This window comes from Musa acuminata, chromosome BXJ2-4 (assembly GCF_036884655.1).
Source record: "Musa acuminata AAA Group cultivar baxijiao chromosome BXJ2-4, Cavendish_Baxijiao_AAA, whole genome shotgun sequence".
Lineage (NCBI taxonomy): Eukaryota > Viridiplantae > Streptophyta > Magnoliopsida > Zingiberales > Musaceae > Musa > Musa acuminata.
This window is the reverse complement of record NC_088341.1, coordinates 32260544-32277524: the sequence shown is the minus strand read 5'-3', so window position 1 is coordinate 32277524 and position 16981 is coordinate 32260544. Positions and strand designations below refer to the sequence as shown.

Genomic DNA, 16981 nt, shown 5'->3' with positions numbered 1-16981 from the left:
TCTATGAACGAAGAATCTTGGCGCTAAATATTGTGGTTAAAGAGTGTAGATGGATTAGAGCTTTCGAACCACGATAACGCTGAACAATTAGTTTCTCTCTAGCCAGAGATTTGCATCAAACAAGGCAAGTAGGGTCGTCTCTACATCTCTAGACATGCGTCTATTGAGCAAAGTGATGAAGTACTCCATGAAAAGGGCATTGCATGTCAATGTGATCCAAACTTCTCTAACACCTTGAGGAGCTGTCGAATCATGAGGTTCTCGAGGAATAAACCAAGGGAGCCATGAACCTTGTTTCATCCACAGCGTACATTGCATCCTTGGCAGTCCCAGGAACAGGAACGACTCCCTTCTCTCATCAGGGGGATTCCTTTCTTTGCCTTCCTCAACAAGTCTACTTGGGTTGAAGAAACAGAAGCCAGATTGTAAAGGAAGCAAAACCATGTGCTTTCTAGATTTAGTTGAGCAATTCATTCACCTTTCTTACTCGGTGATCCAAAGACAGGTAGGCAGCGTAGCTCAGCCTTAAAGAGATCCCTGAAATAAGATGGGGCATCCTAGTGTATAGTGTGACTCTGACTTAGAACATTGTCTTCTACAGAATCATCGACGTCATTTCTTTCATGAAATAGTGTTTGATACAGGAAGCTGCTTGCGAATGGCAATCGTACAGACTGTAGAAGACGTCCTTGGCGACCACGACACGTCCCATATGGAATAGAAAGATTTGGACTTATGCTTGGAATCATAACAACAAGAGCTTAATAAACTTAAGTTTTTTAACATATATATTAAAAAATAAAAAATAATAATTTAAATATATCAAAGATGATAACGGTGGAAAAATATAAAGGATCATTTGAAGTATATTATAAAAAAAACATTATAATATAGTGGAGTTACAAAGAAAATTCATAAGTCAAAGTTATTCGATGAACATCTTATAAATTTGTTTATTGCCTCCTCCCATAATATAATATAGATCTCAATATAATAATAAAGATGAACAAGAAGATCATAGTGAACGACCATACTAATGAACATGTTAAGCAAGACCTTCTAAAATCATAAATGCAACATCAATTGAGAAGATGAACAACCTTCTCAAATCTATTATTGTTATGAATATACATTATTTACTAGTAAGGGAGAGCCAAAAATTTATAAAACAAGGATATATGACATAAGCAAAAAAGATAAACAGTTGAATGTTATGCAAGAGATGAAATCCTTAATGAGAATCATATATTTGACTTCGTAAAATTAGTTAATAGGAAAAAAATATTAAAGAACAAATATGTGTTCAGAATGAAAAAAAAAAAAGAAAGAAAATAGCTCACACCCTAAATACAAGGTAAGTTTGGCCGTGAAAAGATTTGATCAAAAAAAATTATATGAATTTTAAGAAAATTTTCTCCTTTGTGATCACTGTAGTTGTTCTTGGATTGACTACCAATTTAAGTTTAAAGATTAAATAGCTTGACATGAAAATTATTTTATTCATAATGATCGGAAGAACGAAATATACATTGAAAAACTTGAGGGATTCAAAGTTAAAAGTATGAAAACTATTGAAAAACTGAAGGGATTCAAAGTTAAAAGTATGAAAACTCTGATGTGCAAACTGAAAAGGAGTTTGTGTGATCTTAAGTAGGCATCATAACAATAATATAAAACATTTGATTCTATTATGACATATCATGGTATGATAAGACTACTTCTCATCATTGTGTTTATATGAGATATTTTTTTAATGATAATTTTATTATTCTCTTGCGATACAATAGATGACATATCAATTGTTAGTTATAATACTAAGAAAATTACATATCTAAAAGGAGAGTTGAGCAAGGCTTTTGGTATAAAAAAACTTGGGGCCATCTTAACATATTCTTAGTATGAGAATTATTCATGATAAAAAAATATTAGTAAACTTTGGTTATCTCAAGAGATATATATCTAAAAGGTTCTTACAAATTTAATATGAGCAAGTCAAATCATGTTTATTGTCCACTTGAAATAGTATTATACAAGTGAAAAAAGATAAATAAGATGTAAATAAAGTATTTTATGCCTCAGTAGCTCACGGTTCTTCCATATATGTTATGGTATACACAAGAAGAGGTATTGCTTATCCAATTGATGGTTAGTTGATTTTTCTCCAATCCTAGAAAATGGATAATAGTTAAGTAGATTTTTAGGTATCTTAGATGCACTTATAAATTATGTTTGTGCTTTGACACTAAAAAATTTTTGTTAGTTAGCTACATAGATTCAGAAATAGCTAATGATATTGATTCTAGAAAGTCTAGGTCTAGTTATTTGATATCATTTATATTTGATATTTCATAGCAGTGTCTTGGCAGTCAAAATTATAAAAATATATTTCTTTATCTTCTACTAAACTTGAGTATATAGCTACAACAAAAACTTATAAAGAACTCTTATGAATGAAAAAATAATTAAAACTCAAGCGAGAGAAGTTTCTTTTATATTGTGAGAATCAAAATATTATTTATCCCAATAAAAATTTATTTTTTTTATTTTAACATAAGCATATTGATATTGATGCGAGGTAGCATTGGATTCAAGATATAATGAAAATAAAATTATTATATTTTGAGTAAATCCATGATGATAATTAAATCATTGCCTTTGAAATATTTATTACTTGTAAAGTGATAGCAAGGATGTAGACTCTCCTCGTATGGGCAACAGGGGAAGATTTGGTGGGTGGTCATGACTTAAGTGATTGGGACCTATGAGGTTAACTAAAAAACTCTGAAAGTTATATGGAAAAAACTTACAAAAGTGTCACATGAAAGAAAAAAGACTTTCATTTGGGCAGAAAAAAGATTTAATTATTGATTACTGAAATTAATTTCAATTATCATGATTTTTTGGTATGTTCTCTGATTTAATCCTTAAGATTTCTTCTTTTGCTTAGTTTTTGATATCTTCTGGTTAGTGTAAAAAGTATGTACTTTATAATTTTATTATTTTGTAGTGAAAGATTGATTTTATGATTTTTTTTTCTTTATGTTGAAAGATTTTTTTCATGCAAATCCTATCTTATGATTTGTTTGATATTTTATCACTAATCTGATTGACATATATTATTAAATTATTAAATTATATCTTATATAATTTGAAGAAAAAAAATTAATATTTATCATTTTTACAAATTCAATACTCCATATGTCATAATTTTTTTTAATCCATCTCAGTGCTCCATATGATTTCGTGCATATACAATCGACGGCAGCGATTAATCACTCTTTTCAATATGCTAATGTAGACGGACCGAGATGGATTGTTTTGTCTTCTTTATTGGCCCCAACATATGAGCAGTAGTGAGTCCGGGAAGACTTGCCCTCTCGTGTGTTCCACGCACATGCATCGCATATGACAGATCCGTCACTTTTGCCGCGGAAAGAAAGCCAACTCTTCGTTCTTATCGCTTGACTCACCTCCCGTCATCCATTCGTGGCGCTTATCCACCCCACTTAGCAGTTAACGTGACGTTGTTAGTTATAGAAAAAATATATTTTGACTTGGTCAAAGCCAGCGCATCAATTGGATTAAGCCAACTGGAAACATTACCTGCGTTGGCTCACCAACCAAGCTTATGAAATGATCGGAGGAACTGATTCAGATACAAACGTGTAAGAAGAAGAAAATTGAAATCTTTTACAGATTTTCTACACTACTGTGGGCAGCGGCTTAAACCCACACGTAGACTGAGACTCGACAAGGATTGTTGCTTCCGGAGTAAGCTGAAAAGGATCGATGAATATAGCCAGCACTGGTGGTGCACATGAAAACCAAGGCGGCGAGCAGATTTTGTTCCTAATCGCAGTCTGGTTTAGACCAAGTAGATCACATCGCCCATGAGAATTTTACCTACGAAAGAGATACCGGAGGAACAGTTCAAACGTGGTTCTGAGAAGACGCCAAGTGATTTATACGTCAAACAGGGGTCTGCTCTGTTCTCGCGTATGGGGGTGAAAGACCAATTCACCGGCGATTGGTGTGTCGCACCGCCGTGTACTTTGGTCCACCCTGTGGCCGTTCGTTTTCTACTGTTCTTGATGTGGGGCAGCACCCTGGATTTTACTTCAAACCGCTGCATCAGCAACCCGGTGCTTTCCTCCACCTCCCCCCCTCTATATGATCAGCTCGCATACACCATTTCCTCCACCTCCTCTCCAAGCCAAGACATGGGCGGTGGCTCTGTCTTCCTGTTCTTTCTTGTCTTCCATCTTTTCTCCTCTGCTACGGCCTGTGGCGGGTGCGTGCATCAAGCCACGGCTGCCCACTTCACCTCCTTCTCCGCTTTATCTGGTATATCGCAGCACTACAAACTGTGTTTCTTTACTTCGGTGCTCCAAAAGCAGAAGCAACTAAGTTAGATTGGTTTTATGCTTGTAGTTGGGGCTTGTGGATATGGCTCCATGGCTTTGGGCTTCAGCGGAGGCTACGTTGCTGCTGCAAGCTCTGCTCTTTACAGAGGCGGGGTTGGCTGCGGAGCATGTTTCCAGGTCAGATTTACTTGCGCGATTATACATATAACTCTTGTGAATCTTCATCCTTTTTGTTTATCAGCAATAATCTTGAGATCTCTTTGAAGCAGGTGAGATGTAAGAACACGAAGATATGCAGCAGTCGAGGGGTCGAAGTGATCATTACGGACCTCAACAAGAGCAACGACACCGACTTGGTTCTCAGCAGGCCGGCTTATGTCGCCATGGCACGACGTGGGATGGCCAAATCGCTGAAGAAACTTGGCATCGTGGATGTGGAATACAAAAGGTAAAAGTTGGGCACTGTTTCTTTCGACATCATGTCAGGCAGCAATGTTGTATCGGAACTACAGAATGTTCTTGATTCTTGCAAGCAGGATTCCATGTGAGTACAGCAACAAGAACTTGTCCATTAGGGTGGAAGAGAAGAGCAAAAGGCCAAACTCTTTGACCATCAAGTTCCTCCACCAGGGGGGTCAGACTGACATCGTGGCGGTGGATGTGGCGCAGGTACGGTCGCAGCCTGAGATTTGGGCCGGCGGTTCATACGGGACCGGAGTGGTATTAATGCCGCGCTTTTTGTTCACAGGTCGGGTCGTCGAATTGGCAATTCATGAGCAGGGAGTACGGACCGGTGTGGAGCACCGACCGAGCGCCGGTCGGCCCGCTGCAGCTGAGAATGGTGGTGACGGGCGGCTACGACGGGAAGTGGGTTTGGGCTCAGAAAGAGGTCCTGCCGGTTCACTGGAAGATCGGCTCGGTCTACGACTTAGGGGTTCAGATCGCTGACATTGCTCGAGACGGATGCTTGAGCGGCCACACGGAAGGCTGGAAGTGATGCATGCTCGAAGCTCCTCGTTTCATCGACAGACTAACCCAAGTCAACTGTATAATTTTCTCATTGGATTTTCAACTCCCTAATTCGAGGGGTCTCTCTTACGATTATTGTAACTTTTTTTTCTCTTTTTGACGAAATACATAGTACTGAGGTAATACAATGTCTCGGTCATGATCTGAGGCCATTATTGTCACGATGATGGCCTCACGAAGACTTTGAGATCCATGCAAGTCGTCCTACGCCAAAGAAAAGAAGAAAGAAAACCTCTGATCTTAAAATCATGATGTGCAGGAGAAAAAAGAAATGTAGTGTGAAAGAATGACGATTGTGATTAGGATACATAGTGGACTGATTTCGATAGCTTTGACCGAGAAAAGATAGAAGATTAGTGAAGCCCGTCGGATCCCTTCATGAACACAACTTCCTGTGAGTACAAGAAACTGGATGTGGAGATTCTAGTGGCCGAACTCAGCCCTCGGGAGTGTTTGCGGTTATAACTTGTGCTACTTTCCCGACAACGATTGACTAATATCTCGTAGCAACTGAAGACAAAAGCTGATGCAATCTAGTTGATGATTCAAGGGAAGACCAATTTGTTTATGGTCAAATCTCCATGTGATTCTGTTGTCGGAAAGCTTGACCATAAGTTTAAAGAGTTTAGAACATACGCTCAGCATCTTAGTTTTAGGTGGAGATATGAGATGAGACTACCTACTCTCTATTTTTTTGAAGTTGGCTGCTTGTTCGATGACAGAATCTTAGTTTTAGGTGGAGATATGAGATGAGACTACCTACTCTTTTTTTGAAGTTGGCTACTTGTTCGTTGAGGCCCTCGTCGCCAGAGAGAGAGAGAGAGAAGTGGCCAACATTTGGCTCTGTTCTTCCTTCGGGTCAACAACTATGATCGGCTCGTAAAGCCACCTTTGATCAATCTATCTTGATCCATCAATCTAATTTAACTCACAATATATCAATTTAAATTGTTCGAGTTTATCTTGATCGATTTGACTCGTACTAATTATTGATGAATTTTTAATAAATTATATTAGAGTCCAGATTGGTAAACAAGAACGAAGAGTGCGAAACAAAACGAGAAAATCTAAAAGATTAAATAAAAAGAGTGATTGGAAAAATAAAACAAAAGGGATAGAAAGATTATGATATTGGAAAGAATAGAAGATACAGCTTTGTTGAAGAAGTTTTATTAAAGAAGCTTTAGTTTGAATACATTAACGTGTCTCTTTCTTATTCATACAGAGAGAATTTTTCTCAACAGAACTAAAAATTTCTCTCAATAAAATAGAGAGATTTCGTCGTATAGTTAAGGATATCAATCTTGAATTTTCCTCAACAGAATAATTGGATGGATTGATCCCATCATTCTGTGCAAGATTGATAAAGCTAAAGTTGGACATCATCAGAGTGCCTTTCTCAGCTGGACTCTTCGTCTTCCCCGACATCGACTGCACGCATTCATTAATCACAACTTGCTTATGATAAAGCCTCGTATACGTAAGACTGCAGACCCGAAGGAGAGAGAACAGAAACTAGCATGATTCAGTGAGAGCAGCACCATCGACTGGAGCTTAAGGTTTTGTTGCATTAAGGATTTCAATTTGTGATGTTAGGAAGATTATGAGTTCATGTGTTGGTTTCCTACGAATCAACGTCTGTGTGATGACCAACATCGTTCGCCCGGAATTCAGAATCAAGCAATGTATCTTCGTAGACGTGCGGAAGAAGAAGAAGAAGAAGAAGAAGAAGAAGAACAAATAATGAGGCAAACGAGCGGAAGCAACAGTCGTCTTCGGTACCCCTAATACAGTTTTCTTTCTTGTATTCAGTTAATGCTTACTCATTCGACGGAATGACGAGAGAGTTTATATATTATACAAGTTGTACAAAAGAGTGAGAGAGCAAACAACCACACTTAGAGAAGTAGATCAGTAGATCTTTATTCCCTTTATCACTCGAAAAGCTACCCACTTTTTTCCCATTCTCTTACAGTTTCCGTCGCCAAAGGAGAAGCTCTTTGAAGTCCTCGTCGTCGTCATTGGTGGTGATGGAGTGCGGCGACTCCTCCCTCCTGCCGGAGACCCAACTGGCGGAGAATAGGAGCCACCAGAACCACCACCACCAGCAGCGCCGCCGCACGTCCTTGTCGCTTCAGCCTGCGGCGACCGAGAGGTGCCGACCTTCTCCCAGTTCGCGCTCGCCGAGCTCAAGGCGGCCACCAATGGGTTCAACCCGCATAACGTCGTGTCGGAGAGCGGCGACAAGGCCCTCAATGTCTTTTACACGGGCTGGCTGCAGAACCGCCAGTGGATCGCCGTCAAGAAGTTCACCAGGACCGCCTCGCCCGATCCCAATCAGTTCTCTCAATTCTTCACTCTTCCCCCTTAATTTTTATTTATTTTGGGTTCCATCTTGCCTTGTTGTTTCTTGAACGGTCGATCGATTTGTTCATAGGAACAAGACAAATGTTTTACTGGGATTTGCAGGAGGAGGCTTGGGGAGTCGGGAAATTGAGGCACGGGCGGCTGGCGAATTTGATCGGCTACTGTTGCGATGGCGAGGAGAGGCTTCTTGTGGCCGAGTATATGCCCAATGATACCCTTGCCAAGCATCTCTTACACTATACGTACGCCCACTATGGTTTCTTCTCCCCCAAATCGAATTGTGAAGCTCTGCTAATTGTTATGCCTTTTGAACTGGTCATTGCTGTAACTCTCATTGGGGAACATTTCTTTTTGCTGGCAGCTCTAAAAGTCAAAAAGTTACCCTTTTGCATTCTTCTATGTAGAGTTGCAAAGTCATTATCTGGATTTGGACGCTGAGTTTGTCATATCATCCGCTTGTAGCTGAGATTTCATCGAGAACTTACCTTCATTTAAAGTAGGATAACTAGTGTCTAATTGTCAAGTATGAACTCCATGTGCATTATTAGGGAAAAATAAGGTTTGAGTGGTTTGTCAAAATTGGAGATACCAATTTCGATGATAGAGCGACAGATCTATATAAATTGGTCCCCACTATAATCCGGAAACAATGATGCCATAGCCTGGTGCTTTTAAGAAGCAGAAATGGCAAGAGTTTGATTTGAAATAAAATCAAAATCCAGTGCATTTGTTATTTTCTTTATAGCAAACAACAATTCGTTTATCACATAGATAAAGTCGACGAAAGAATTTTTTGATAAAACACAAATGAGCAGGCTTGTTGATGAAATAGAAACCTGTATTTCTTCAACATCTTACATCTTATGTAATCAGTTTATATTTTAGGAATTGTTACAGCTCCTTGTTGTTTTGTTTTATGCTGGTATGTCTATTCTTATTTGTTTATCCTATGTTTTGCTGGACAGGGGAAAATCAAACTATTGAATGGGCAATGCGTCTGAGTTGCTTTCTATATTGCTGAAGCCTTGGAGTACTGCAGCAATGAGGGACGGCCACTATATCATGACCTAAATGCCTACAGAGTCATTTTTTATGAGGTGACATATTCATTTATTATAACTGAATTACTGATATTGTAGGTTGACTTCGTTGAATGAGGCATCAATTTTGATTCGTCTAAAAATGTAAAATGTTTCTGAGACAAGCATGTTTTCTTCTGAAATGTTGTTGTTTTGTTCTTCAGAACCTTTTTTTTTTTTCGCAAATTTGTACTCCAAGACCAAGATGATGATGCTGAGACAAGCATGTACTGTTCTAGTGAATTTCCTTGCAACTTCACTGCAGTTTTTTGATACTGTGTAGTTTCTTATTTTGCAAAGTTCAGAAACTAAGATGATATATGCTAGATGTTGTTATGAACTTGTCACCGACCTTATATTTGTTAAAGGGCAAACCATGGTGCCATGGCAAGGTTGCTCTTTTATGAAATGGGTGACAATAGTAGAGTCAACATGATGTGAAGCTTCTATCGCATGAGAGAGTCTCTATAGTGTGAAACAAAGCTTTCAAGAGCTGTTAGAGAGTGCATTTTTCATCTAATTTACTATCAATGAGAACCTGCCTACGGATCTCCCTGCTTTGAGCAAAGCATCAATTTGAGTTTGTTTCTGTCGGTTAATTGTTCTAGTACATGGTGTTCTATACATGTCGAGTGCAGATTACTAATGATTGATTTATACATGTGTAACCAAGTTAGCAAAGGTAATAAATTTGCAATCAGAACCGAGTCTTCAGCCAGATTGTATAATTTAAGGACTATGTTTGAAGGTAACAGATTTTTTCTTTTTCTTTTTCTTAGAAAGATAACATAACACAGTTATTCGTTAATGTTCATTAGATGCATGGACAAGTGGGTTTGAAAAACTTCTTAGATTTGCTCATTATGTTATTATTGCAGAAAGCTCTTAATTTGCTAATGTGCTGTGAATCTTGTACACATTCTTTATCTTCGTCATGATAATTTTGTGGTAAAAACTAAAAACAATGAAATCTTAATGTGTATGCATGACCTACAAGGCAGAACAGCAAATGTAAAAGGATAAAAACAGAAAAAGGAAAACTGTTTTAGACACCTTAAGTTATCTCATGAAACAGTATTTACTTTTTGATGTCTATTGCTTAATATGCAGAGATGTAACCAATATGCATTGCATATGAACATTTTCATATTTGAATCACTATTATGATAAGGCAGAAGGTGCATATCATAGATAAATGGCATTCATGGCTACTTGAGTTGAAGCTGTAGATTAGCTCCAAATTTGACTGATTAAGGCACAAATAATATCTTCTATAGTACTTGTTGTGTTCTTGATGAATATATGTCATATTTCAGACTCAACAAGGAATAATTTAGTGCAATTTCACTTGAAGAACAGATTGAAACTCTCCGCATATACTCAGGATGGGGATCCTCGGCTTTCATGTTTTGGTCTTATGAAGAACAGCAGGGATCGCAAAAGTTATAGCACAAACCTAGCATATACACTGCCAGAGTATTTGGGAAATGGTACTTGCTTATTTTTACTGAAGAGATTTACTAAGATCCTCCTGAACTAATTGTTGAAGTGTATAGGTTATCTGAAGTTAAATTCATGTATACAGTAGAGAAAGAGTCCACAAGACAAACTGAAACCTCATTCATTTCTGCAGGAAGAGCAACCCCAGAGACTGTGATGTTTAGCTTTGGTACTGTTGTTTTGGATCTTCTCAGTGGAAAATGCATTCCGCCAACTCATGTATGCTTTTCTTTCATTTTTTGCAGGGAGCGTTCGGGTAAGAGTGTAAGTCCCTTATGGTACATTAAAATGCAAAGATTTTTAGTTATACTCTTGCTGCATGTCTTATGCTTGTTGATAAAATATCCTCATCAGCTCTGTGAGCACGGTAAAATGTTGACATGCTGTAGATTCAAGTTATAAAATGTATAGTGCCCATAGAACTGTCAGATGTTAATATTTCAGTAATACATTGAGAAGCATATACTAGCATACAAGAAAAATATGCGAGAAGAGAGAGAGGATACTTATAAATCCATGTTGCTAATTTACTATATGCATTGATAGAACAGTTTTGTTCACATATAAGCATGCGATTATTTTTTATTTCTAATGAGAATAAGCTTCTTGCAGGCTCTTGACATGATAAGAGGTAAAACATCTTAGTCTTAATGGATTCACATTTGGAGGGAAATTTCTCAATTGAAAAGGCAACCACACTAGTTTACCTTGCTTCTCAGTGCTTACATTATGAACCAAGGGATCAACCCAACTCAAAGAAGCTGGTGGTGACACCTGGACCATTGCAAACCAAATTAGAGGTATGGTCTTCTTTCAGCTACTGTTCAAAGCTGCATACACAATTTAGTCCTCTTGCTGTCTATATAAATTATCCAGTTTGAATGAACATGGGCTGAAATCTGAATTCTATTACGAATTGGCATAATATTTTGGCAACTTAAATACACAGCAGTTTCGTTCTAACTATTGGCATCCAAAAGAAGACCGAAGGATGGTACAGTCCCCTCAAAAACTGAAGCCTATGTTCTTGTTTGCTCATCAGCATTTGCAGGTGACGGCCCATTTGATTTCTAGAGGCTTACCCGTAGATTACTTTAGAAGACATAGTTAACTCGAGTAAATTTGCAGTGACACTTTCAGTACAATGACCGAAGGCTTTTGATAATGGGTTGGGTCTCGATGGGATCAGGTTGACCCCAACAAGTTTAGGTTAAGATTGCCATCTCTAAGATGAAAATCATCCCTGAAACACTAAAAGGATTGATATTTTGATATTTAAATTTGGAGAATTGCAAACTTCTGTCTCATTTATCATGCCATAAGAGGGTTGAAACTAAAATTTTGCATTTGAAGTTTATTCTGGCATGGCCTAATGCTTTCTGATACACATAGGTGCCATCTTACATTATGTTGGGTATTGAGAAGCGTGAAGAAGCCCCTCCAGCTCCTCATCAACCTCTTTCACCTATGGGGGAAGCCTGCTCCAGAATGGACCTTATAGCCATCCATCAAATTTTAGTAATGACACACTACAGAGTTGATGAAGTAACTAATGAGGTATCTATACAATTTTGAAATATGACAGGTTTTGGATAGTTTGGACCAATTTTTTGTGCATAGTGAAGCCTGTTTTAGTTTATAATGCATTAAGCTTTTCTTCCCTGGTATCAGCTATCATTTCAGGAATGGACACAACAGATGAGGGATATGCAGGGAAGCGAGGTGATTTTGCTTTCTGTGATAAAGATTTTAAGACAGCAATCCAGTGTTACTCTCAGGTCCTCTTTTGCTATAGAATTAAAGATGAAACTTGAATTAATGCATCAAATAACTTCCACTCCTGCACTTGGATCGCAAAAGTGTGGCATGCATGTTGCCCATTGCAGACCGCACCGTATCACAAGGCCTTACTTCAGAATTCCAGACTGAATTCCTTATCTTGATCATGTTCTTGTTTATTTTCCCTTGTAGTTCATAGATGTGGGGGCGATGATCTCACCTACAAAATATGCAAGGCGAAGTCTGTGCCATCTCAAGTGTGATCAAGCCGATGTGGCTTTGTGGGACGCGATGCAGGCGCAATGTCTTTACCCTGATTGGCCTACTGCTTTCTATATGCAAGCAGTTGCGCTGGCCAAGCTGAACATGCAGAACGACTCCCTCGACATGTTGCAGGAAGCAGCAGCACTGGAAGAGAAGAGGCAGAAGAGTGGCAGAGGTCCACGATGCAGCTCTTGTATGTTGTAGTAATTGTATCTTCTCACTATGTGAAATCTGTGATCTGTCCTGGCAAGATGTGTCGTATAGTGTTTTGATGGAATCAATCAATGCATTTGGTCTTGTGTGTATGGCCAATTATTTCCTGTAATTTAGTAGACAGATCGCTTTCCAATTCGAATAACTCCCATCTGGCCTATTTCCATCGACCTTATCTTACACTGTTGATATGGGAACTGCTGAGATGGCAGAAGGAAGATGCATAAGAATTGGAGAAGGTGATCGTTGACGTGGGAAAACAGACAAAAGTCCTCAACCATCAATCTGTCAAATCGTCAATCCACATCGATCGATCTTCACCAAATAAAAGAATATTTTTTATTAAGTAAAATATTAACAGTCAAATCGAGCAACCGCTTTAAGGTGGTAAGTTGAGCCCGGACCCTTCAATCGCCGATGTTTTCTCCATCGATCCTCCTCATTAACACCTTGAAAAATCTGAATTTTGAATCATAATTTAAAAGGACCAATAGACCGAAATTTACATGCACATCAGAAAAAGGGCACATCTAACTTTCATTCCTTTCTGAATTCGATGCATAATGCTAATGTTTAAACATTGCAGACAAATCAAAAAAATTTCCATTACAGAATCTCACGAGACTCTAATAATCACTTGCACATCCCAGACTAACACCACTGGCTAACAACGCGGTTCTGTTTGTTCCTACAGGAAATTGCAAACTCTGCTGGAGGCAATAAGCGATTCTGTTCTCACTGGTAGAAACTCTTCATCAAATTCTTGGAGCTGCACAGGTCATAAATATGGATTTACGAGTTTATTGATTAAATAATTATTAGTGGTAAAAATACAAGAAGCTGCAGTCGACTAAAAACACAACGTCAATTAACTGAAGACATAAAATGACCCTCACCTCCACCGATTGTTGCTTCTGGTAGCCGCTCGATTGAGTACTTGTGTCGTGTGATGTACATGATAGGCACACCAGGAATCTACAAAAATGCATATTGTTTGTTATAAACCTTTGGTAGGTCGCCGAGAAACTGAACTGCAAATTCGCTCTAAAGCATATACCTTGCGTATCCTTCGCTTCAAGTCTCTATCGCACGTTGCAACAATATAACACTTGTGCTTTTCCAAAAAGAAAAGGAAACTTTCAACAAAAGAAACAAGATTGATACAGACCAATACAATACATAATTCAGATATCAACAACCAGTTGATACTCTACAAAAAACCAAAATACAGTGTAGTCATTCAAGATATTATTGTTTGAGATATTTTATATTATAACAACTTATAACAATAGGATATCTCCATAGCTGTCTAGAATTTGAATTTAATATTTAATATATACTTTAATTTCACTATTACTGTAATATCAAGTGTCGCGACTGACGTTTCAGAACATTTATTCACCTAAGTTCCAGAAGAATTTAGGTGAAAGATTGAAATTTAACACAGTATACCATATAACTTGCACAAGAAATTACATGAAACGAAGATAATCATACAGCAAATGTAAGAAAGCAAGTTACCATATCAAAGTGCAATATGTATTACAATACCTGAGTAACCCTGTCAACAATGCAGTCATCAGCATAAGTCCCTTTATGTGTGCAAGGTAGCCTTTCAAACCTAGGATCTTTTGCAATACTGTAGGAGAAACAGAAAAAAAATTGATCTTATATCTACTTGAATTATAGGTAAAAGTACATGGAAAATGAAGTTTTTAAGAAGTTAAATAGTGGTGCATAAAGCACTCATGAGAAAGATTACCGTAAAGCTACACGATATTTCTGTCCCAACTTTTCAAGCTCAGCCATCACGCAGTCAGTAATGCAAGGTGTGCCTACAACACAAACAAGGAAAAATAAAAATAAAAATAAGAAAAGAAATCAAGCTGCTAAAATGAACCAGACAATCCTATGACTGACTAAAGAATAAAAAAAGGAAAAACCATTGTCATCCAAAAGCCAACTTACATTTTGCATAAAGGCAATCCATCATGCCCTTCTCCAAATCCAACTAAAACAATTGAAAAAGGAATCAGCCATGAGCAAGAATCAATAGAAAATAACATATTTTCCTACAGCAAAAACACGTTTTACAAACTTGGGATGAAACTGAGACATCTATGATGAACTTCAACTACAAATTTTTGCAAGTATTAGATTGTTGACTGACTTGAGGCCCTATTTTCTTCCATATGTCAATCATAGTTGAAATTGAATTGAACAATAATCTGCATTACTATATAAAAGGCTTTTCTATAGACTTTGCCAATCATTATTTGTTTGGTTTAGAAAGGCCAGTGAGGAAGCAATGAGACTTGTCTTTTCAAAAGAAATTAACAGGTGCCAGTACATTTTGATTAACCATCACCCTTCATAAGAAACAGAAACACTAAGACACTGTTTTCAAACTTCAGAGAAGGTTCTAAAAAATCCCTACACTGCAAAAGGATATGCATTATTAAATACAAAAAACACTTTGAGTCCCTATAATCTTTGCTAGATATGACCATATCTAATACAAAAACTACATGTCGAATGCTTATACTTCCAGAAAGATCATTAGGCTAATTTTCTTCTGTTAATTACTACAATCAAATTTCCATGAAAATTGGAATACCATACTTGTCATTTAGGAATACATAGTTGGCAGCATTAAAGACCAGCTACTAACAAAAACTGATAAGATGGAACAAATATGAAAGTCATCGAGTATGAAAACCTCGTAGCATTGGTAATCTTAAGGCTTACAAGACGAGATATATTTTGCCTTGTAACTATTGGGCTGATACAACACTGGAATAATTTCATTCATATCTACTTTCCTGGTTTCCACTAAAACCTGCCATGTCTGAACTAAAGGCCGCTCATTAGAATGTAAACCTAGCCGGTCGACACTAATCTCTAAACAAAAACCAGTTCAAAACTGTAAATTCAATTTTATTATTTGATGGCTATAAAACAAGTAGCAATATCACCCATATGTCCATCAGGGGCTATGATTCGCAGACAGACACTAACTACCACCTACTGCAAAGGAACCGATCTAGGGGATTCCATACAATCTGAAGGTAACAACTGAGCCCTTAGCCTTGGTCGACTACGTTGCAAAACAAAGGATCCACAAATATTGGCCCATGATCAAGACATTTACCATTAAAAAAAACAATCTTTTGAGGCATAGAAAACCAAATTACTCACTTTTAGTTCAGATAAAACAATCAACATCCAAGGACGCAAACACTATAACGAGGGTCACCTTATTTTGTATGGAGAAGTTGATAAAATTGGTATCCACGATGACCATGTAAGGCGGACCAAGTGCGGTGTTGTATTTAAAGAACAGCGCCGAAGATACGCTCGGGCTATCAAAACATCAATCGAAAAATAAGCTAGACGGCAACTCAAGGACGAAAACGTAGAACATATGATGAAGAAATTCGTACACATTGCGGGGCAGATTCTCCTTCTCGAGATCCTTCTTCTTAGGGTTCAGAATCTCTTCCTTGTACCTGCAGGAAGTTTGGGTCACAGACTGGAGGAGAGGCCGAGAAGAGTGAAAAGGTTTCGCTTACTTCTTGAGGGTTTTCGAGCTGACGATCTTCTTCATGACCGCAAATTTGCGGGTTTTCTTCGCCCTCCCCATCGCCGCAGCACCCCACCGTTGGAACCACCGAGCAAAACAGGGGAGTTTGGGGTAAGACGCTTCCCATGGGAACGACGATGAACCGGTTCATATGAACCGGACCGGGTTGCTTAGAATAGGCCTCGTTATGGTTTCAAACCGACCGAAAGCCCAATTGAGGCCCAAATAGGTGCGAAGAAGAGCTTGCATCTCATTCAGCAACACGAGCTGCAGAGTTTGACGGTGCAGCCCGGCATGAAACTGTGACTCGTTGACGTAATCTATCATTGTAGCACAAGTCCTGCGGAATTCATATGACAATGTACTTGTTTTGCCTGTGAAACTTGGTCTTCAACATAGATTGCGATGTAAGAAAAGTTCCGATTTTGATGTTTTTGATTGACATTTCAGTTTAAACAGCACTTTTTTTATGGGAATAGTATAAAGCTCGAGGCCGAATCTGTTCCGAGACACGGTGGCCACTCAGGTAAAATGGTCCCAGTTCGGCGTCCAGAAGCCTTGTGATTGTGACTGTCTCCGAAGCAGCAGCTGCTGCAGCTCGAGCAGCCTTCCCGGGTCTTCTCTTCGCTGTGTCATCCTCTCCGAGGCCTTCAAATCTATGACACGCTCGGTCAGTGGCAGGTAGACATGTATAGGCCATCATCGATGCCGCTGTCGGGGGTTGGATCGACTATCTTGATGGTAATGATGGCGATAATGATGCGGCATGGGCTTAACTCCGGCCGACGCTGCTCCGCCTCAGG

At 38.4% G+C, this 16981-nt stretch overlaps 2 protein-coding genes and 1 pseudogene across 2 annotated transcripts; 2 read left to right on the top strand and 1 right to left on the bottom strand.

Annotated features, from left to right (window-relative positions):
* The first annotated feature begins 3875 nt into the window (after positions 1-3875).
* LOC135609122 (expansin-like A2) lies at positions 3876-5521 on the top strand. Its single transcript, XM_065102214.1, has 5 exons — positions 3876-4344; positions 4432-4541; positions 4634-4812; positions 4901-5033; positions 5113-5521. Exons 1-5 carry the CDS (start codon positions 3891-3893, stop codon positions 5359-5361), a joined length of 1125 nt encoding a protein of 374 aa, XP_064958286.1. The 5' UTR covers positions 3876-3890; the 3' UTR covers positions 5362-5521.
* A 1665-nt stretch (positions 5522-7186) lies between these two features.
* Positions 7187-12745, top strand: LOC135610346 (serine/threonine-protein kinase BSK1-like; annotated as a pseudogene).
* Positions 12746-13108: 363 nt separating this feature from the next.
* Positions 13109-16296, bottom strand: LOC135609121 (uncharacterized). The gene is made up of 9 exons (XM_065102212.1): positions 16168-16296; positions 16039-16104; positions 15852-15957; positions 14564-14606; positions 14358-14430; positions 14147-14234; positions 13653-13709; positions 13492-13570; positions 13109-13364 (listed from the first exon to the last, which is right to left on the bottom strand). Exons 1-9 carry the CDS (start codon positions 16236-16238, stop codon positions 13351-13353), a joined length of 597 nt encoding a protein of 198 aa, XP_064958284.1. The 5' UTR covers positions 16239-16296; the 3' UTR covers positions 13109-13350.
* Positions 16297-16981: the final 685 nt, after the last annotated feature.

Coding starts and splice junctions, on each gene's coding strand:
- LOC135609122 (XM_065102214.1), top strand. CDS start 3,891: ATGAGAATTTTACCTACGAAAGAGATACCGGAGGAACAGTTCAAACGT. Junction 4,345..4,431: donor CTCCTTCTCCGCTTTATCTG/GTATATCGCAGC, acceptor TTATGCTTGTAG/TTGGGGCTTGTGGATATGGC. Junction 4,542..4,633: donor GCTGCGGAGCATGTTTCCAG/GTCAGATTTACT, acceptor TCTTTGAAGCAG/GTGAGATGTAAGAACACGAA.
- LOC135609121 (XM_065102212.1), bottom strand. CDS start 16,238: ATGGGGAGGGCGAAGAAAACCCGCAAATTTGCGGTCATGAAGAAGATC. Junction 16,105..16,167: donor AGCTCGAAAACCCTCAAGAA/GTAAGCGAAACC, acceptor AACTTCCTGCAG/GTACAAGGAAGAGATTCTGA. Junction 13,710..14,146: donor TTGTTGACAGGGTTACTCAG/GTATTGTAATAC, acceptor TTTTTGGAAAAG/CACAAGTGTTATATTGTTGC.